This window comes from Mobula birostris, chromosome 31, assembly GCF_030028105.1.
Source record: "Mobula birostris isolate sMobBir1 chromosome 31, sMobBir1.hap1, whole genome shotgun sequence".
NCBI lineage: Eukaryota > Metazoa > Chordata > Chondrichthyes > Myliobatiformes > Myliobatidae > Mobula > Mobula birostris.
In genome coordinates this window covers 33,890,157-33,909,910 of record NC_092400.1, presented here as the reverse complement: position 1 = coordinate 33,909,910, position 19,754 = coordinate 33,890,157, and the positions used below count along the sequence as shown (strand labels likewise).

The 19,754-nt window shown below is 39.6% G+C and overlaps 2 protein-coding genes across 2 annotated transcripts in view; one reads left to right on the top strand and one right to left on the bottom strand.

The window, feature by feature from the left end:
- Positions 1 to 19,754, top strand: part of ssh1a (slingshot protein phosphatase 1a) — a 75,580-nt gene that overhangs the window by 7,673 nt on the left and 48,153 nt on the right. The window contains 1 exon segment of the mRNA XM_072247438.1: positions 16,819 to 16,856. Coding sequence (XP_072103539.1) covers positions 16,819 to 16,856 — 38 coding nt within the window.
- The window catches only part of LOC140190673 (D-amino-acid oxidase-like), a 101,448-nt gene that overhangs the window by 49,930 nt on the left and 31,764 nt on the right, over positions 1 to 19,754 (bottom strand). The gene's annotated exons all lie outside the window — the stretch shown is intronic.

Sequence of the window (19,754 nt, the reverse complement as noted above, 5' to 3'; positions counted from 1 at the left end):
GGTATTATCTTAAGTTTTGTAAGAACTTTGCTGACATCGCTCTCCCCCTAACAAAACTCCGAGGGAAGAATGAAAGATTTGTATGGAATGACCTTTGCCAGGAGGCATTTGAACACCTGAAAACCATACTGTGTTATCATCCTGTGCTCAAAGCACCTGATTTTTCAAAAGCATTTTCTATAGTCACAGATGCTAGTGACGAAGCTGCTGGGGCAGTACTGTTACAGGAAGGAGTGAATGACTTCCTTGACCATCCAGTAGCTTATTTCTAAAATAAGTTTAATGTACGCCAGAAAAATTATTCAACTGTTGAAAAGGAATTACTAGCTCTTATTCTGGTTTTACAACATTTTGAGGCCAATATTAAAAAAAATACCTCAATCTCTCTGTTGTCCAGAGACCACATGTGGTTTACATGGGTTATAATCTGTTGATATTTCTAACTAAGATAAAGGATAAGAATGGAAGGTTGTTAAATTGGAGTCTGATATTGCAAGAATGTGACTTAAAAATCAAACATGTGAAAGGTACTGACAATATAACTGATTGCTTATCCAGATATTAAGTTGGAAACTGTACACTTTTTTGCTCTGTCATCTAATGATTTTTACCTGTATTGCTTCAAACTCTGTAATGTACATTTTGACAAAAAAAAAGTCTTCGTCAATTTTTTTTCTCTGAGGAAGGGGAGTGTGACGGGGTCCTGAATTACCCCTATGAACTGTGCTCGATTACCCCTATTAACTGTGCTTCTGAAAAGAGAGAAAGAGAGTTATTTAACACCGACTTGTTTGTAAAAGAGAGAGAGAGAGAGACGAAGACTAACTGTTGGACTGTCACTTTAAGAACTGGTTAACTGTTGGATTTCTGCTGAAGTGGAGATAGCACCGAGCAGCTGATAAGTTACTATGGTGTCCGAGGGCATTATTAAATGGACAATTGATGTTATGATTTTTGGCAGGTTGCTGATACTTCTTCAAGGACTTTTGCCTGCTTGCATTTCTTTCACAGAGAGAGGAAGAAGGAGTTAATTGAATGACAGTTGATGCTCAGCACGGGAAGATAAAATAGGAGGTCAGGTGATAGACCTCAGACACATGTTCTGGATACTGAATGAGTATTGTTGTGCCCGCAGGAAATGTGGGTTTTGGAGGATCGATCCGTCGCTCGTGCAGTGGAAAGAGGAAAAGGGTTGACTGGTGGGGAGTTGTCCATGTGCCTACCCTCGCCTGGGGGGACAGCTCCACCACAGAAAACCGGTCCCCTTTGTTAAAGTCACAGTCGGTGACTTTTAAAGGATTTCGAAGGACAATGAGGGGATCGGCGGCGTGAGCTCAACTGAAGACTCAAATATCTATCTATCTCTCTCTCTCTCTCCCTCTCCCTCTCCAACTCAATGCCACAAACTGAACTTTACTCATCATCGTAAGACTGTATCTTTTTACCCCTAGACTTGAAGAAGCTTGGTTTTTACATGTATTTCCACACTTACTGATATACTTATATATGTAGTCATTGCTAATCTGTATGATTTATCTTCATTTATTTTACTGTATTGCATAGTTACTAATAAATATTATTAGTTTATAGCAATACTGGACTCTGAAGTGTTTTCCATCTCTGCTGGTTCTTTATTCCCGTCACGGGGCTCGTGACACCATCAAATCAGGATTGTGCACGGCATCCTAGTTCACAAATACGGTATCATTTGGAGCGGCTGCACACGCTGCCATCTTCTCCTCCCCCTTCAGCTGATGCCGCGCTGTTTATAATTTCCAACTTTTTTTCAAGTGTTAAAGCAGTTCTCTGCCGCTCAGCTGATGGCCCAGGACGTGACATCAGACGCTTAGGAGGCACAGTTAAATATTTCAAACACAAAATCACTGCACCATAGGTAACACCAGCAAAAGGTTCAGAGCGCAAGATCGCGCATCCACACCTTGCCAAAACCAATGCGAGACTGGTGGGAGCAATATTGTGAGGCGTGCGCACCTGACTTGTATTGGCAGGAAAGCTGTGCTTCTCATCCCAATGGTGAGACTGTGAGGTGTGCGCACGTGACTTGTATTGGCAGGAAAGCAGTGCCCCTCGCATAAGTGTGAGTTTTGGATGCATATAAGGAGACGTTGGTAGAAATAGGTTCCTCGCATAACTGTGAATCCACATGTAACGAGAATAGGGTGTGTCTGTGTCTTGTCCCCTTGCAAGAAACACTTAAACCATACTTTTATCTTTTATGAATATGTCTTCCACATTCTCAGACATTTCATCTATAAACGTTGTATTTGCTTGCAGTTGGTCATTGTATAAAGTTAAATTGGTACTGGTGTAAATCTGTGTTTCAGATACTCCACACTACACTGTCTACACTTTTTTATTTGGTCTGCTATTGCCGTTTTAGTTATGAATTAATGACCATGGTCAGTCGCCTATTGTTTTTAAGTCCAACCTCAAGTGGTGCAGTCAATAAAGGGGAAAATTATGACATCATCATAGCTCAGGCAAAACCTGACTCTCTACCTGAAGGTACATAAATTGGGGCCACAACATCTCAATTGTGCCATGGGCCAGAGAATTTTGGTCAACACCATTCGAAAGGGCAGATTGAATGCCCTTTGAAAGCCATACCCTAATTCACAGGAACTGTGTCATTGCTCGATTAGATAGGGAATCATACAAGCTAACACTGTACTATAGTAGTGAATGCCAATTATGTGCCTGAAAATAAAATGATTTCTTCAGTCCAGATTTCTCATGAAAAGCAATATGACTCTTCTGTATTTGGCATATCATGAGAAATCTGGACTGAAGAAATCATGTTATTTTCATGAACATAATTGGCATTCACTCATTAAGAAATATAGTATCTAGGGTATTCATGTTCAGATTAAAAGTAATCTTGCAAAGGCTTTCATTCTTTTCACCTGTATATACCATACACCCATAATAAAGAAACAATGAATAAAGATCAATTGGAAGTGAACCTATGGGAGTAATGTAATTTCATTATTACTTCATCCACAGAGTGAATTGAAACTTAAATGACTCCAAATATTGTTCTTTTATAAACAGGCAAACAAACTTGAGTACAAAGCAGGGATTTTAGTAAACATTGGAACATAACCTACAGTTATAAAATGGAATTTAAGCACAGAGAGATCTGTATTTTTCAAAGCAATGAATCCATGTTGCTTACCTATTCAGGAGGGCAGGAAACAGATAACTTGGGAATGAAACAGATGTACATGGCCAGAAGGAAAGATAAAGATTCCTTCTTTGGCGTTTAAGAAGCATTGCACACTATTTAAAATCAGTGGTTCCCAAAGTGTGTGATATCGCCCCTCTGAGGGCTGTGGGTGTTTCTAAGAGAGTGATAAAAATAAAGGAGATGTTGGGGGGCTGCTGAGAGATTACAGAGTTAATTTAAGAAATGAAATACTTAGTGCCTCATTATAGATTAAAATGATCGTTTAATCAGCTCTCTTGCTAACCCACTGTTCTCTTAGACTTCGTGTGAAGCATGTTAAAATTATATGTACATGTACTTGTGTTCTTATTTGCACAACATTCAAGTAGAAATTAGATGACCATTCGTCATCTGGTGGAAACACATTGTAATAATTTAGTAGTTGGTAAATTTTGAAGGATTGAAAACACCAAGACCACATTGTGTTCCAAGTTCTCTATTATATAGAAAAAGTAATTGTATGTGCTCTCTGGAATCATACTATTAAATGGTATTTTGTTTCCAACGGATTTTTATCATATTTCTCAACATTTCCAACATCAAATAGAATACAATGGAAAAATCCCTAAACTCAGTGTAGCGATAAAATATCAAAATACTTATATGTCTCCATAAAGTCCCCAACCTGTAGCAGAATCATAGTCATACAGCACAGAAACAGGCCTTCGATCCAACTCATCCATGCTAACTGAGATGCCTGTGTATGCTGATTGCATTTTCCTGCATTTGTTCCATATCCCTTTATAACATTTATATCTAGGTACCTGTCCAGATGTTTTTTTAAATGCACTGTAACTGCTTCTACCAGTTCCTCTGCAGCATGTTCCAAATACCTGATATCCTGTGTGAGACAGGGGGTAGTAACTTAGCTATCTTTCATCTTTTCATAAACCTATATCCTCTAGTTTTAGATTTCTGTACCATTGTGGTTGGGGGACTGGGCGGGTGAGTAAGACTGTGATTATCTACTGTCTGTATTTTATAAACTCTCAACGGCAGCAATCCCCACCGATCCTTATAACTACAGCCCTCTACTCCAGGCAACATCCTAGTGAATCTCTTCTGCACTCTTTTTGATACTACCACATTATTTCCAACAGCGTGCTGTCAGAATTGCATTCAATATTGTAAGTGTGGTCTACCATCCTTGTACAGTTGCAACATGATCTCCTAACTCTTCTACTCAATATCCCTACCTATGCCTTCTTCACTACCCTATACACCTGTATTGCCATTTTCAGGAAGCGATGAACTTGTATGCCATGGTCCCTCTCCACAACAAAGCTCGTAGAGTCCCTGTTGTATTTTTGCATATGTCTCGCAACATAATATTTATTATGATGCATTATAATAACACTCAAACTTGTGAACAAACAACTGCCCACTTCCTTTACATAAATGAGGCTTCTATTTTTTTATGGGTAATAAGTTCTAAAATGCCATAGCAAAAGGCTGTGTAGTCTAGCGACTTCATCAGTTATGTTCGACAGCTGCACTATAAATATAACTGGATGATTTTCTTTTTGACATCATGCCAACCTTGGACGGAATGCTGGTGTTTGCAATAATTTTGAGATATTACTTCATATTTATTATAAAATATTCTACATTCTTAAAATCTAGGTTCCAGTCTATAATTGATACAGTATGTACAATTGTGTAGCAAAAAGTTGAAGAGTTTTGTTATAAATTATCAACATTTGATTTGGTTGGGGTACTCCCAAAACAAATGAAGATTAGCTATTGCAAAAATTAATCTCTTCCGATTGATTAATATTCATTTGTATATAATCACTTTTTCATGCATATTCTACTTAAAATTTTGAATCTACTGTTTATTAAAATAATTGTTTAAATACAAGTGGACATATTTAGAGTGCTTCTTAATGAAAGAACTAAACCTGTGCTTTTGTTGAGTTTGTGTGCGCTCCATTGCATTTCAATCGTGAAGTGTGAATAGTTCATTCTTTAAAAAAAAACTTACTTTTTTTTGGGAATTGTCTCCCTTAGTTTCAATCCTATTTGAGTTGGATGATCAGCCATGATCATACTGAATGGCGGTGCAGGCTCGAAGGGCCGAATGGCCTACTCCTGCACCTATTTTCTATGTTTCTAATCCCAAGTTTGACACCCATATCTTCCTGTCACAGATTCTGTACTTGCACATTTATGCTTACAATAGCCCATGTCCCATTAACGTCAAAGCCTTTGTCACCTTAGACTTGGCTATTCCAGTGCCCCTTTTTGGCAACTACGTAAAAACAAATGAGATAGATGCAAGAGTATACTCAGTGACTAAGCTTCAGTGGAGAATTCCAAAGGCTCAGTACCCACTGAATGAAGACATTCTTTTCATCTCAGTTCTGAATGGTTAATTGTTTATTTTGAAACTGTGGCTCCTGGTTCCAGGCTTTCAGCTGGCGAATTGTGCCTGCATCTGTAGATCAAGCCTCATGAGGTTATTGTGTTTGAGATCGCAGGCCATTCATCATTTCACAAAGATAGTCTACACCCACTCTGCTTAATCTCTCATAACAAGGCAATCCCCTCTTCCAAGAATTTATATGGGAGTCTCTGAAAACTTAAACTCATAATAAACTCAGTTTTCTTTGTGATTCAGGAGGGCAGTGGAGGCTTATGTACTGGGTACATTTGGTATGGATTCAAAGGTATTTGTGTATATTGGAGTATTGAGAAAGGGTTCATACAGAAAATTAGTGCTGAGGTAAACGATTAGTTGCAATTTTATCGAATGATAGAGCAGATATGCAGGGCTAAGTGGCTTACTACTATTTCTCATATTTCTTCATGTGGCAAGTTCTGTGCATTCATTGTTCCTGCCCTTGCTATTCATTAATAGCTTCAGATTATCTAGTGCAGGGGTGGCCAACCTTTTACATTCCATGCGTCAATTTTTTCACACGAGTTCAGATACACCATACAACTCTTGTACCCCTATTCAGTTCTTGTAAAAATATGTTAATATAGACATATTTAGCACTTTTACATGATACAGGTCGACCTTCACTAATCCAGCACCATTGGGACCTGAAGAGTGCCGGATTAGTGAAAATGCCAAATTACAGAAGGATCACATTAAGCATAATCAGTGCCGGATTATCGAAGGAACCGGATTACAGGTAGTTGGATTAGTGAAGGTGGACCTGTATATTGAATTAGTATAAAAACAAGATAAACATTACTTACCTTAACGAGACTTTTAACAAATATATTTTATCTTCTTTAGATTTCTTCCTTTTTCTTAAATCACATATTCTTTCCATAACGCAGACCCAAGCAGTAGCTTCAGTTTTCCTTCTATTTCAGTCTGATGTTGTGTTTTATAGTCTCTATTAAGATCATGTCTTCTATTATGTGAGAAAGTGTTTTCACAAACAGTGCACAACAGTTTTCCTGATGGACCCACTATAAATAAGAACTGATTTTCCCACTGTTTATTGAATTCACGCTTACTATCACTTTCTGCTTTTCTTTTGCTCACTTTTTTTTGCACTGTGATGGGTAACAGAGTGTAAAAACAAGGTTTAATTTTCAAAAAAGTACAAAACTACAAATGTTCACAAAGGACGAACAAAGCATAATTCCGTAGTGCACGAGTCTCAATTGTAAACTGACTGGCAAAAATCTGCAACGCACCACTGGTACAGACGTCTGGCACCTCAGAATCAAGCATGTATTGAACAGTTATGGAATGACTGCAGAACAAAAGTCCTTCTTTCCTAGTTTGACTCATTTAACATTTTTTTAAAATTGAAAACAGATTAACGGGAAAGAAGATAACATACACGAAAAGATCTGCATGAAATAATAAAATCGCTAAAAATAATTGTTAAGTTTTAGATTTATTTTAAGTAAAACCCATTTCTAGCTCTGAAGTACTTGAATTCCTGTTATAGATTTTTTTCTCTATAAATCGGTTTTTGGTTAATACTTTTTGCATGAGTAGGCTTACTTTTTTATTATTATCACTGGGGTGCAATGCGCCACAGGTTGCCCGTCCCTGATCTAGTGTCTCAAGCGTAACTCATGTCATGGCCTTCCTCCTTTCCATTTTTGTTCACTAAAACAATTTCCTCCCAGTCTCCATTCTCCTGGCTTGCTTTCTGTGCTTCCCTTTGACCTTTGATCTTTGATTATGTCCTGGAACATGTTCAGGGAGGCGACTACTACGACCATTACATTAACGTTGATGAATATATGTGAGATTTGTGACTGGCTACATAGAGAAGTGCATTCAGGACGTCATCATTATTAATAGTCATAGTCATAATTTATTGATCCCAGGGGAAATTGGTTTTTGTTACAGTTGCACCATAAATAATAAATAGTAATAGAACCATAAATAGTAATATGTAAATTATGCCAGGGTACCTGTACTGTGGAAGACGTCCTGCCTCGTCCTTGTGCCGAAGATGCCGCGCCCCAGCGGCCTCAATGACTACAGACCGGTGGCATTGACCTCCCACATCATGAAGACCCTGGAGAGACTTGTTCTGGAGCTGCTCCGGCCTATGGTCAGGCCACACTTAGACCCCCCCAGCTCGCCTACCAGCGCCGACTAGGAGTTGAGATGCCATCGTCTTCCTGCTGAACCGTGTCTGCGCCCACCTGGACGAGTCAGCGAGCACTGTGAGGGTCATGTTTTTTGACTTCTCCAGTGCGTTCAACACCATCCGCCCTGCTCTGCTGGGGGAGAAGCTGACAGCGATGCAGGTGGATGCTTCCCTGGTATCATGGATTCTTGATTACCTGACTGACAGACCACAGTACGTGTGTTTGCAACACTGTGTGTCCGACAGAGTGATCAGCAGCATTGGGGCTCCACAGGGGACTGTCTTGTCTCCCTTTCTCTTCACCATTTACACCTCGGACTTCAACTACTGCACAGAGTTTTGTCATCTTCAGAAATTTTTGGATGACTCTGCCATAGTTGGATGCATCAGCAAGGGAGATGAGGCTGAGTACAGGGCTACGGTAGGAAACTTTGTCACATGGTGTGAGCAGAATTATCTGTAGCTTAATGTGGAAAAGACTAAGGAGCTGGTGGTAGACCTGAGGAGAGCTAAGGTACCGGTGACCCCTGTTTCCATCCAGGGGGTCAGTGTGGACATGGTGGAGGATTACAAATACCTGGGGATACGAATTGACAATAAACTGGACTGGTCAAAGGAGACTGAGGTCCTTTAACATCTGCCAGACGATACTGAGGATGTTCTATGAGTCTGTGGTGGCCAGTGCTATCATGCTTGCTGTTGTGTGCTGGGGCAGCAGGCTGAGGGTAGCAGACACCAACAGAAGCAACAAACTCATTCGTAAGGCCAGTGATGTTGTGGGGATGGAACTGGACTCTCTCACGGTAGTGTCTGAAAAGAGGATGCTGTCTAAGTTGCATGCCATCTTGGTCAATGTCTCCCATCCACTACATAATGTACTGGGTGGGCACAGGAGTACATTCAGCCAGAGACTCATTCCACCGAGATGCAACACAGAGCGTCATAGGAAGTCATTCCTGCCTGTGGCCATCAAACTTTACAACTCCTCCCTTGGAGGGTCAGACACCCTGAGCCAATAGGCTGGTCCTGGATTTATTTCATAATTTACATATTACTATTTAACTATTTATGATTCTATTACTATTTATTATTTATGGTGCAACTGTAACGAAAGCCAATTTCCCCCGGGATCAATAAAGTATGACTATGATAATTAAACTTGATTTGATTAGGACCTTTTTGCATTTGGGACTTTGCAAACCATTCCCTTGTGTGGGAATCCTGAACTATTATGTGGAGAAATAGTTGGCATGAGTGATTTCCTGAAGAATCTAATTACTGAGAGACTTGTTGACAATATTGGAGCATGTAAGGTGGTATGGAAGAATTCAGAATTTTGTGGAGGGATGAAAGGTAAGAAAGATTGCCAAGGTAGTGTGAAGCAATTCCATAGAACGCAAAGGAAATGTGAGATGGGCCCAACAAGCTTGAAGTGGTTTCTCTTGTACACAGAGAGCTAATAGTTATTACCCAGGGCTTGGTTGTTAGGGTTTATGGGCTTTACCTAATTGTTTTGGTAAATGACATAATTCCGTTTCACATATTTGAGCTAATCAATGTTGTTTTGACGTATAAAAAAGAAATCTTTACTGAGATTAAGAAAAATTGTTTTTCTCCATTTCTCCAAAGGCTTACTGTTTTCTATCCGTTCTTTCTCCTCCCATTCTCTTGATTTCTACTTGATTTACTCCTATTAGCACTTCCTTTTAATTAATAACATATCCAACTATGGTTTTTTTCATTCTATGAATTGAGCCTATTCTGATGTAATTTTTTCTCATTGTTAAATAAATTTAAATTGTACTACTTAAAACAACATAACTTTATTCGCTCACCAAAGTTGCTGGTGAACGCAGCAGGCCAGGCAGCATCTCTAGAAAGAAGTACGGCCAACGTTTCGGGCTGAGACCCTTCGTCAGGACTAACTGAAAGAAGAGCTAGTAAGAGATTTGAAAGTGGGAGGGGGAGGGGGAGATTCAAAATGATAGGAGAAGATAGGAGGGGGAGGGATGGAGCCAAGAGCTGGACAGTTGATTGGCAAAAGGGATATGAAAGGATCATGGGACAGGAGGCCCAGGGAGAAGGAAAAGGGGGAGGGGGGGAAACCCAGAGGATGGGCAAGGGGTATAGAGAGAGGGACAGAGGGAGAAAAAGGAGAGAGAGAAAGAATGTGTGTATATAAATAAATAATAGATGGGCTACGAGGGGGAGGTCCCTTTTGTCAATCAATCCAGCTCTTGGCTCCATCCCTCCTCCTTCTGTCTTCTCCTATCATTTTGGATCTCCCTCTCCCCCTCCCACTTTCAAATCTCTTACTAGCTCTTCTTTCAGTTAGTCCTGACGAAGGGTCTCGGCCCGAAACATCGACTGTACCTCTTTTTAGAGATGCTGCCTGGCCTGCTGCATTCACCAGCATCTTTGATGTGTGTAGCTTGAATTACCAGCATCTGCAGAATTCCTCGTTAGCTTTATTCGCTTCTCTCTCATGAGTTGTAAAGTATTATGAGTTCCAGGAGAATTAATGTATGAAGTTGTATTAAAATCATTTTCTATTTTATTCTTTTCTTTTCCCATCTTTCCATTCAAAAATTTCTCCTTCCTAGTTTTCCTTTCTGTGGTGTTTAATTTCATGGTGTTTTAGCAAGATGGGGCTGGTGACCCAAGGCGACATTCTGCGAATTACGAACAGTACTTCTAAATATACGGTTGAATTACTCTCACTGCAATCTGTAGCATGTAATGTACTTTTAAATTAACTTAATGATATGCAGATTTCATAATCTTCTGAAGGGCTTGGTGGACCAAGCAGATGTGTCACCTTTAAGAGGGCAAAAGTTTGTCGCCATGGCCGGAAGCAAGGCAGGAGGCTGGGGTCTTCAAGCCAGGCTGAAATGCAGAGGGATGAGACCCCCCCCCCACCTTACCTAGCATCTTGTTAGCAAATGTGCAGTTGTTGGAGAACAAAATTGAGGACCTGAGGTCAAGATTGCTGTATTAGAGGGAAATAAGAGATATTTATGTTCTATGTTTGAGTGAAACTTGGCTTTCTTCCATCTCACCTGATACAGCGATCAGACCCAAAGGTTTCTTGATTTACAGAATGGACCAAACTGCTGAATCAGAAAAGGCAAAAGGTAGAAGTGTGTGTTTCATGATAAACTCTCGGTGGTGCTCTAATGTGGTGGTTTTGTTGAACCCTTGACTTGGAACACCTAATGGTCAAATGCCATACATTCTATTTACCTAGGGAGTTCTCATCTGTGATTCACCGTTGCTTACATATCACCAGTGGCCGATTATAATCAAGCATTCATGATACTGCACAATGCTATCTCCAAATAAGAAACAGCGCATTTCAATTTGTAGTCAGAGACTCCAAACAGGCTTGTTTGAAGAAATCCCTGCCCAATTACCATCAGCATATAATCTGTAGCAACAGAGTTCCCAACACCCGAGACCACTGTTATACTTCTTTTATTAATTTTTTATGAGTTTCTACATTGAAACAAAAATAACACCAACAGAAAGGAGATTTATACAGTGCAAAACCAACGTGTCTGATGTACAATTCATAACAGTAAAGAAAAAGCACCCAAAATAAAATCATATAGTTAGTTTCCACCCCACCCTCCCACTATGCACTCCAAGCCAACCATTACGATATAAAGAAAAGTTAATCAGAGCTTTTGTCACCACAGAGCTGTGAATATAAAAAAAAGTGTATTGCCTACTACCTAAACTATAAGATATTTCACATCATAAAAATAAACCATAAAAGTTAACCAAAAAAGAAAGCTGGATGTAAGGGACTAAATCACTGAAAGGAAAAGGAAGATAAACCTTTAATCTGAAGATGAGTTATGAAAATAATCAAGAAAAAGTCCCCACACCTTATGGAAGTTTATATCTGAATTAAGAAGTGAATAATGAATCTTTTCAAGGTCTAAGCAGGACATAATGTCTCTAAGCCATTGAGCATGGGTGGGTGGGGCAACATCTCTCCACCTAAGAAGAACTAAATATCTAGCCAGAAGAGAGGCAAAGGATAATGTTTGCCGTTTAGTCGGACACAAACGCGTGTCAACTTCATCCAAAATGCCAAGAAGAGCAACCAAAGGGTCAGGTTCTAAGTGGCAATGAAGGATATGGGATAAAGTTTAAAAAGACATCTCTCCAAAATTTCTCCAAACTCGGACAAGCCTAATACATGTGGATAAGTGAAGCCTTGCCCACTATACACTTGTCACAAAAGAGACTAATATCAGAATAGAACTGCGATGATTTGGCTTTAGACATATGAGCCCTATGTACAACCTTGAACTGCAAAAGGCAGTGGCGAGCACATAAAGAAGTTGAGTTAACTGACTCAAGAATTAAATCCCAAATCTCGTCGGACAGAGAAATATTTAAATCATGCTCCCAGGCAGTTCTAGTTTTATCAAAGGGGGCAGGCCTCAAGGTCACTAACTTATCATGAATAATAGATATTAAATTTTTACCCAATGGGTTTATACAAAGAAACAAGTCCACAACATTTTTTCTGGGCATCTCAGGAAAATTTGGTATTAAAGGGTTAATAAAATGTCTAATTTGAAGATATTAAAGAAATGAGTATTAGATCGGTCAAACTTTGCAGACAGTTGTTCAAATGTTGCAAAACAATTGTCTATGAAAAGATCTTCAAAACGCCTAATGCCCTTTCTGTACCAGACATGAAATGTTAAATCTTGCATAGTCATAGTCATAGTCATGCTTTATTGATCCCGGGGGAAATTGGTTTTTGTTACAGTTGCACCATAAATAATAAATAGTAATAGAAATAGTAATAGTAATACTACTAGTAGTAAATAGTAATAGTCATGGAAATAATAAATAGTAATAGAATAGTAATAGAAAAATAGTAATAAACAGTTAAATAGTAATATGTAAATTATGCCAGTAAATTATGAAATAAATCCAGGACCAGCCTATTGGCTCAGAGTGTCAGACCCTCCAAGGTCGGAAAAGATGATTATGAAAGATAGGACTATAGAGGGAGAAACCATAAAGACCATACTGTTTTCTGAACTGAGCCCTTACTCTCAGAGTATGTCTAATGAAAGGATTAACAATTAGTTTAGGCAAATGACAAGGAAGTACGGATCCAAGAAGTGCGGAAATGGAGAAATCCTTGTGGGAGTTCAACTCCATTGCCACCCATTTTGGGCAGTCAGACTGATTTTGAAAGAAAGACCAAAAAGTAAGGCAACGAATATTGGCTGCCCAACCACTGTTATACTAAGATAGAAAATGCCTACCGCTCCATGCCCAGACTGCATTTCGGTAGATCTGATCACTTGGCTGTCCTTCCACCTGTGTACAGGCAGCGGCTGAAGGGAAAAGCTCCAGATATTAGGACAGCAAAGACTTGATCGTGGGAGGCAGAGGAGTAGCCACGGTATTGCTTTGAGTCAGTTGACTGGGCCATGTTCAAGGAATTATCTGTGGATCTGAATGAATACACCATGCTTTTCATGGACTTTCTTAAAACAGCTGTGGATAAATATATCCCCATAAAATCATTCAGTCTTCCCCAACTAGATGCCCTGCAGGAACCATGAGATCCGCAATCTGCTGAGGATCAGATCTGAGGTATTAAAGTCCAGTGACTAAAAAGTTACAAGAGGTCCAGGTATGATCTCCGGAAAGCCATCTCATGGGCAAAGTGGCAATTCCGTACTAAGCTTGAATCAACGAAGGATGCTCAACAGTTGTGGCAGGACTTGAATGCTATCATCTCTTATAAAGTAAAATCAGGCGACATATGCGACAACAGGGGTTCACTTCCAGCTGAGCTCAATGACTTCTACGCTCACTTCGACTGTCAAAACTTGGAAGAACTATAGCAAACTCCCACAGCCCCCGATGATCCTGTGATTTCAGTCTCTGAGGCTGACGTGCGAGCAGCCTTCAGGAGGGGGAATCCACGAAAAGCGTTCGGCTCAGACGGGATACCTGGCCCAGTACTAAAAACCTGTGCTGATCAACTGGCTGGAGTGTTCACTGAGATCCTTAACCTCTCACTTCGGCAGTCTGAGACACTCACCTGCTTCACGCAGGCTTCAATTATAGTGGTGTCGAAGAAGAACTTTGGTGATCTGCCTCAATAACTATCATCCAGTAGTACTTGTATCCATAGTGGTGAAGGGTATAAAGAGGTGGTTGATGAACCCTGCCTGGAAAGTGAATTGGATCTAGCTCCAATTTGCCTACCAGAGCAACAGGTCCACAGCAGATGCCATCTCATTTGCTCTTCACTCAATCCTGGAACATCTGGACAGCAAAGATGCATACGTAAGGATGCTCTTTATCAACTACAACTCTGCATTCAATATTACCATCCCCTCAAAACTAATCAATAAACTCCAAGTCCTTGGCTTCAATCCCTCTTTGTGAAATTGGGTCCTCAAATTCCTCACTTGCAGGCTCCAGTCAGTTCAGATTAGCAACAACATCTCCTCCATGATTTCTATCAGCACAATTGCACTTAAAGCCTGTGTGATTAGTTAGCCCCTGCTCAACTTGCTTTACACTTATCACCATGTGGCTAAGCACAGCTCCAATGTCATATCAAGTTTGCTGACGACACCACTGTCATAGCCTGAATCAAAGGTGGGGACAAATCAGTATGTAGGAATGGAGATTGAAAAATATGTCTGAGTGGTCTATAACAACAACCTCTCAATTTCAGCAAGACGAAGGAGCTTCCGAAGAAGGAAACCAGAGGTCCATGAGCCAGTCCTCGTCAGGAAAGCGGAGGTGGGGAGAGTCAGCAACTTTAAATTCCTCTGTTATTATTTTGGAGAACCTGTCCTGGCCCCAGCATATAAGTGCAATTATAAAGAAAGCACAGCAGCACCTCTACTTCCTTAGAAGATTTGGCATGACATCTAAAGCGTTGACAAACTTATAGGTGAGCAGTAGGGAGTATATTGACTGGCTGCATCACAGTCTGGTATAGAAACGCCAATGCCTTTGAATGGAAAATCCTTCAAAAAGTATTGGATACGGCCCAGTCTATCACGGGTCAAACCCTCCTCGCCATTGAGCACGTCTACACAGTGTTGTCACGGGAAAGTAGCATCCATCATCAGGACCCCCACCACCCAGGATATGCTGTCTCCTCACTGCTGCCATTAGGAAGAAGGTACAGGAACCTCAGGACTCACACCACCAGGTTCAGGAACAGTTACTACCCCTCAACCATCAGGAAGGAGGTACAGGAGCCTCAGGACTCTCACCACCAGGTTCAGGAACAGTTATTACCCCTCAACCATTTTGAAGAAGGTACAGGAACCTCAGGACTCACACCACTAGATTCAGGAACAGTTACTACCCCTCAACCATCAGGCTCTTGAAGCAAAGGGGATAACTTCACTCAACTTCACTTGCTTCACCCAATTTCATTACTGAAATGTTCGTACATCCAGTGGACTAATTTTCAAGGACTCTTCATCTCGTACTCAATATTTATTGCTTATTTTATTTATTATTATTGCTTTCTTTTTGCATTTGCACAGGTTGTTGTCTTTTGCACATTGGTTGAATGCCCAAGTTGGTGCGGTCTTTCATTGATAGATTTACTGAGTATGCCCACAAGAAAATGAACTTCAGGGTTGTAAAGGTAACACATATGTACTTGATAATAAATTTATTTTCAACTTTGAAGCTGGATCCTTTTGCACGAAGTTTTGCACCCAACTTTATCAATATTAAAAAGCAAATTAAAAGTGCAGATACTGGAAATCTGAAATAAAATGCAAAATTCTAGAAATGCTTTGGAGATCAGGGAGTTCCTGTGGTATTTCAGATCTACAACCTTTCACTTGAATCAGGAAAAGTTGGTTTCTAATTTTTCTTAGTTGTGAAGAGTCATTGATCGGAAACATTCTCCACTGATGCATTTTGGTGTCAATTTTCAAGTAAGATTTTCATTTGTGTTTTAAATTATAGTATCATACAACAAGAAGTTATCTACCTATCAATGCTTGTGGTAAGTCTGAATGAGCTGTTAACTAGCTTCCACTTCCTCTTTCTGCACAAGTGTGCAACTTTTTTCATAATTATAAACTGCTTTTGTTTTTAAAGGACTTTCCTCCTTCAGTGCTAACTGAAATTCAAAACTGAATTTTTATAACTTCCACTTAATAGGTAACTAGAAGCTCAGAAGTTGTGAAGTTTTGGTGGCTCTGATAGCTGTATATCATAGAATTTTTTTTCATCTTGTGTACATATTCAACTCTTACTTGTGTTTGTATTGAAGTTTTAATTGTATAATTAATTCCATCTGTGTGCAAATAAATAAGTTAATCTTGTAAAGAAAAAAGTTACAAAAGCACCTTATTAGAAATGTATCATTTGCCAGCCTTCTAAATATGCACAATGTGCCCTTGGTCTTGAAATTATCATCATTCTGTATTTTCTTATTTATTCAGACATCTATTGTAGTCATAAACATAATTTTGGTAGCTATTTAAATTTTTAAGATAAACCAGGATTAATTTTCAAAACCTTTGAGAAATGTTCACACATGTTGTTTCAGGAAGTTAAGATGAAAATCCAAGATGGAAATTTTCTCAATCTGTTACTCATAAAGATGCACTGTAAAATTATTTTGTCTATTTATTGCAAATGTTCAATGTTATAACACAAACCATCCATTGTTTTGTAGTCTGAAAAGTCTCATTTTGAGATTACAGAATAAGTAATGTGGCAAAAAATGGACTTCAGTGTGAAAGGGAATGACTGAGGCGCAATGTGTCAGCAGGAGCTGGACATTTAAGATATGAAAAGTATCTGGGTACAAATTGTTTCAACTGAAAGTGCAATAATATAAAGAGCTGCTTGCATAAGTAGGTAGTATTTACGAAAGGCTGAGATATATCAATCCTGTTCTATCAGAGTATTTTAAATAAACCTTGGTATTCAAGGGTTGTGAATAGTTTTCTTCTCTTATAGGAAGTTGGAAGTGATGGTGATCCTAGATTACAACATAGGTGAGTATTGTAGAATGTTGGAATCGTCACATTTCAGCAGTATGTGTAGCATTTAACTTTTACAGAGGAAAGCTAATCCCAAATTAAGTTCTTTTGAAGATTTGTTTAAAAATTTGATTTGTATTTTGTTCAATTTCACTGGTAGTCTGACCAAATTGCTTATTCCTTTGTTTAAAAGTAATAGTAATTGCTAGCAATACTTAATCTGCTGTTTACTCATCCTTCAAGCAGATGTAAGGCCATGCTTGCCTTGATGGTTTTAAATTCTAGCACACACCTTTTTAGGAAAGTCATATAATGAACATTTTTTAATTTTGGAGATAAAATAATTTTAATTCTAAACCACAAACAGCAAAATCTGCAATGCTACAAGTTGAGTTTCATGGATATTAAAAGGGTAAACAATAGATTATCTTTTATCATAGATTGGCTATACAGTTCTTTTACATGACAATATTGAAGTTTTTCAGAGGTGCACTTAAAAGGGAAATTTTAAATTGGGTGGACAATGCTGAACTGAGCTGGGAAGGATAATTATGAAGTATATACTTGCAAAACTTCGATCCAGTTTAATTAAACATTCCATAGCTTTAAAATTCTACCGTAGTCCATTGTTTTTTAAGTTAAATCTTTCCTCACTGTTGGATTCAGGACACTCCAATGGCCTTTTTAAAATTGGTTCACAAACAGCACATGCTACTCACTAAGCCCAAGTATAGCTTTGAAATAGATTTTCTCATGACATAGAGGGAGGTTAATCAGACAATTAAGTCTTTGCCTCTTTTTAAAACATTCCCGTTTAACCTATTCCCTTAAGCCTTTTCTGTTTCACATGTCCAACAGATCCTCCTTGATCTGCTTACTACCCATCACACTAGCAATTAAGTTACAGAGTCCAATTAACTTGTCAGCATATTTTTGGATGGGGAAGGAAATAGATCAACACAAGGAAACCCATGTGACGCAGAGAGAACATGCAAACTGTGCAGGCCGGCACCAAGGATAGGGATCAAACTCAGGTTGCTGTAGCTTTGTAGCAGCAACTCTATAACAGCTATACCATAGGATTTATATGCAATACTAACAAAATGCTGCAGGAGCTGAGCAAGTCAGGCAGCATCTTTGGAAGAATCTCAGCCTGCAACATCAACAGTCTATTTCCCTTTATTGTTGCTACCTGCCTTACTGAGTTCCTCCAGCATTTTGTATGTGTTGTCAAGATTTCCAGCATCTGCAGAATCTCTGCGTCTAGGGTTTGTATGATTTGCCACTCTATACATGTCAACATTTTGTTTGCTATTTTAAACGCTTGGAAAGGTTGATATTAGGTACCTACTCTGAATCTTCAGTCATATATTCACATCAGCATCTCCTCTTCCAATCTTACAAGGATACATTTCTTCATATGAAATTGTATCCATCAATGCGAGTAAATATTTTTTTGATTTGTACACATTGGCATCCTTTATTTGAACTGCTCCCAGTATCACACTGTATGTATGTTCAAAGAATATATAAATTATACTCTTTGAGATTTGTCTGCTTACAGACGGCCACAAAGCAAGAAACCCAAATAATCCAATTTTTTTTTTAAAAAAGGAAGTCCAAAAACCACTGCACAGAGACAGAGACAGACAGAGAGAGAGCGAGAGAGAGAGAGAGAAGAAAAGCACAAATCTTGCAAACAATAGAAGCAAGCCAACAGCATTCCAAACTAGATTGAGTCCCCAGATCCACTCCCAGAGCAGCCGGAGTAGGCCCAAACCATGGTGCCAGTTCATCACACCGGCGGGGCAAAAAAGGCATAGCAGTCAGATTAATTCACATACTTGGCACCACTGAGAAAGGAATGAACATACAGGGGAGAGCAAGTGAAATCAGCCTGACCCCCGCCTCTGCTCCTGACACTCAGCCTTCCAGACTACCTATGCCGGTATTTAAATTGTCTAAGTAGTGCCTTGCTCTAGGACCTGGACCTTGGTGCCACAATACACTTGGGCTTCCAGCACGAAGCCATTCTCAATCTCACCAAATCGCCTCGGCATTTGGAGTGATTCAACCTCGCACCCAGGTTAGGTGGATGGACATCAAAACTACCGCATCAACTTCTCTCCAAATTGCTCACTCCATTCCTGGCAGCAATACCAACCCTGTCTGCGACCCTGGCTCGAACATGTTGCATTTTGCAATGCCCTAGCACAGCTCATTCCCCCGAACCAGCCTCGCCTCCACCTGGCTCCTCACTATCTGCGGCAATAGTTCACTACAATTTGCCTCAGAAAAGATGTTGTAAGTAATGTTTTTAGTCTGATCTCTTGCCTTTCAAACTACCAGTAAGCTGTTGCATGCCTTTGGTAGAGCCATCTTAAACCAGAAGTGTGTGTGGCTTGAATAAATTCCTTCCTCTTAGTCAATTATAACAAACAAAACATCACCAACACTAGCATTCGACTTTGTGACTACCCTTTATGTGACTCACACCAAATATTTTTGCAGGCAGATTTACTAGAGCTGTTGGGAGTGGTTTAAACTAATACAGCAGAGGGGATGGGAACCAGTATGATAGAGCTGAGAATGAGCCAGCAGGTTTACAAGTAGATGATGGGTGTTACATGAATGTAAGGAAGGACCAGCCAATGACTGGGGACAAATACGGATAGAGCAAAGAGTTAATTGTACCTCAGAGGCAAAATTCAAAAGGGTGAAGAATCCAGGACTGAAGGTGTTGTATTTAAATATGCATAGCATTCAGAATAAGGTGGACAAGCTCATGGCACAATAAGAGATTGGTCAGTATGACATTGCGGGCATCACTGAGTGGTGGCTGAAAGAAAGCCATAGTGGCGAGCTTAGTATCAAAGGATATACTTTGTATCAAAAGGAAGGCATAGGCAGTGG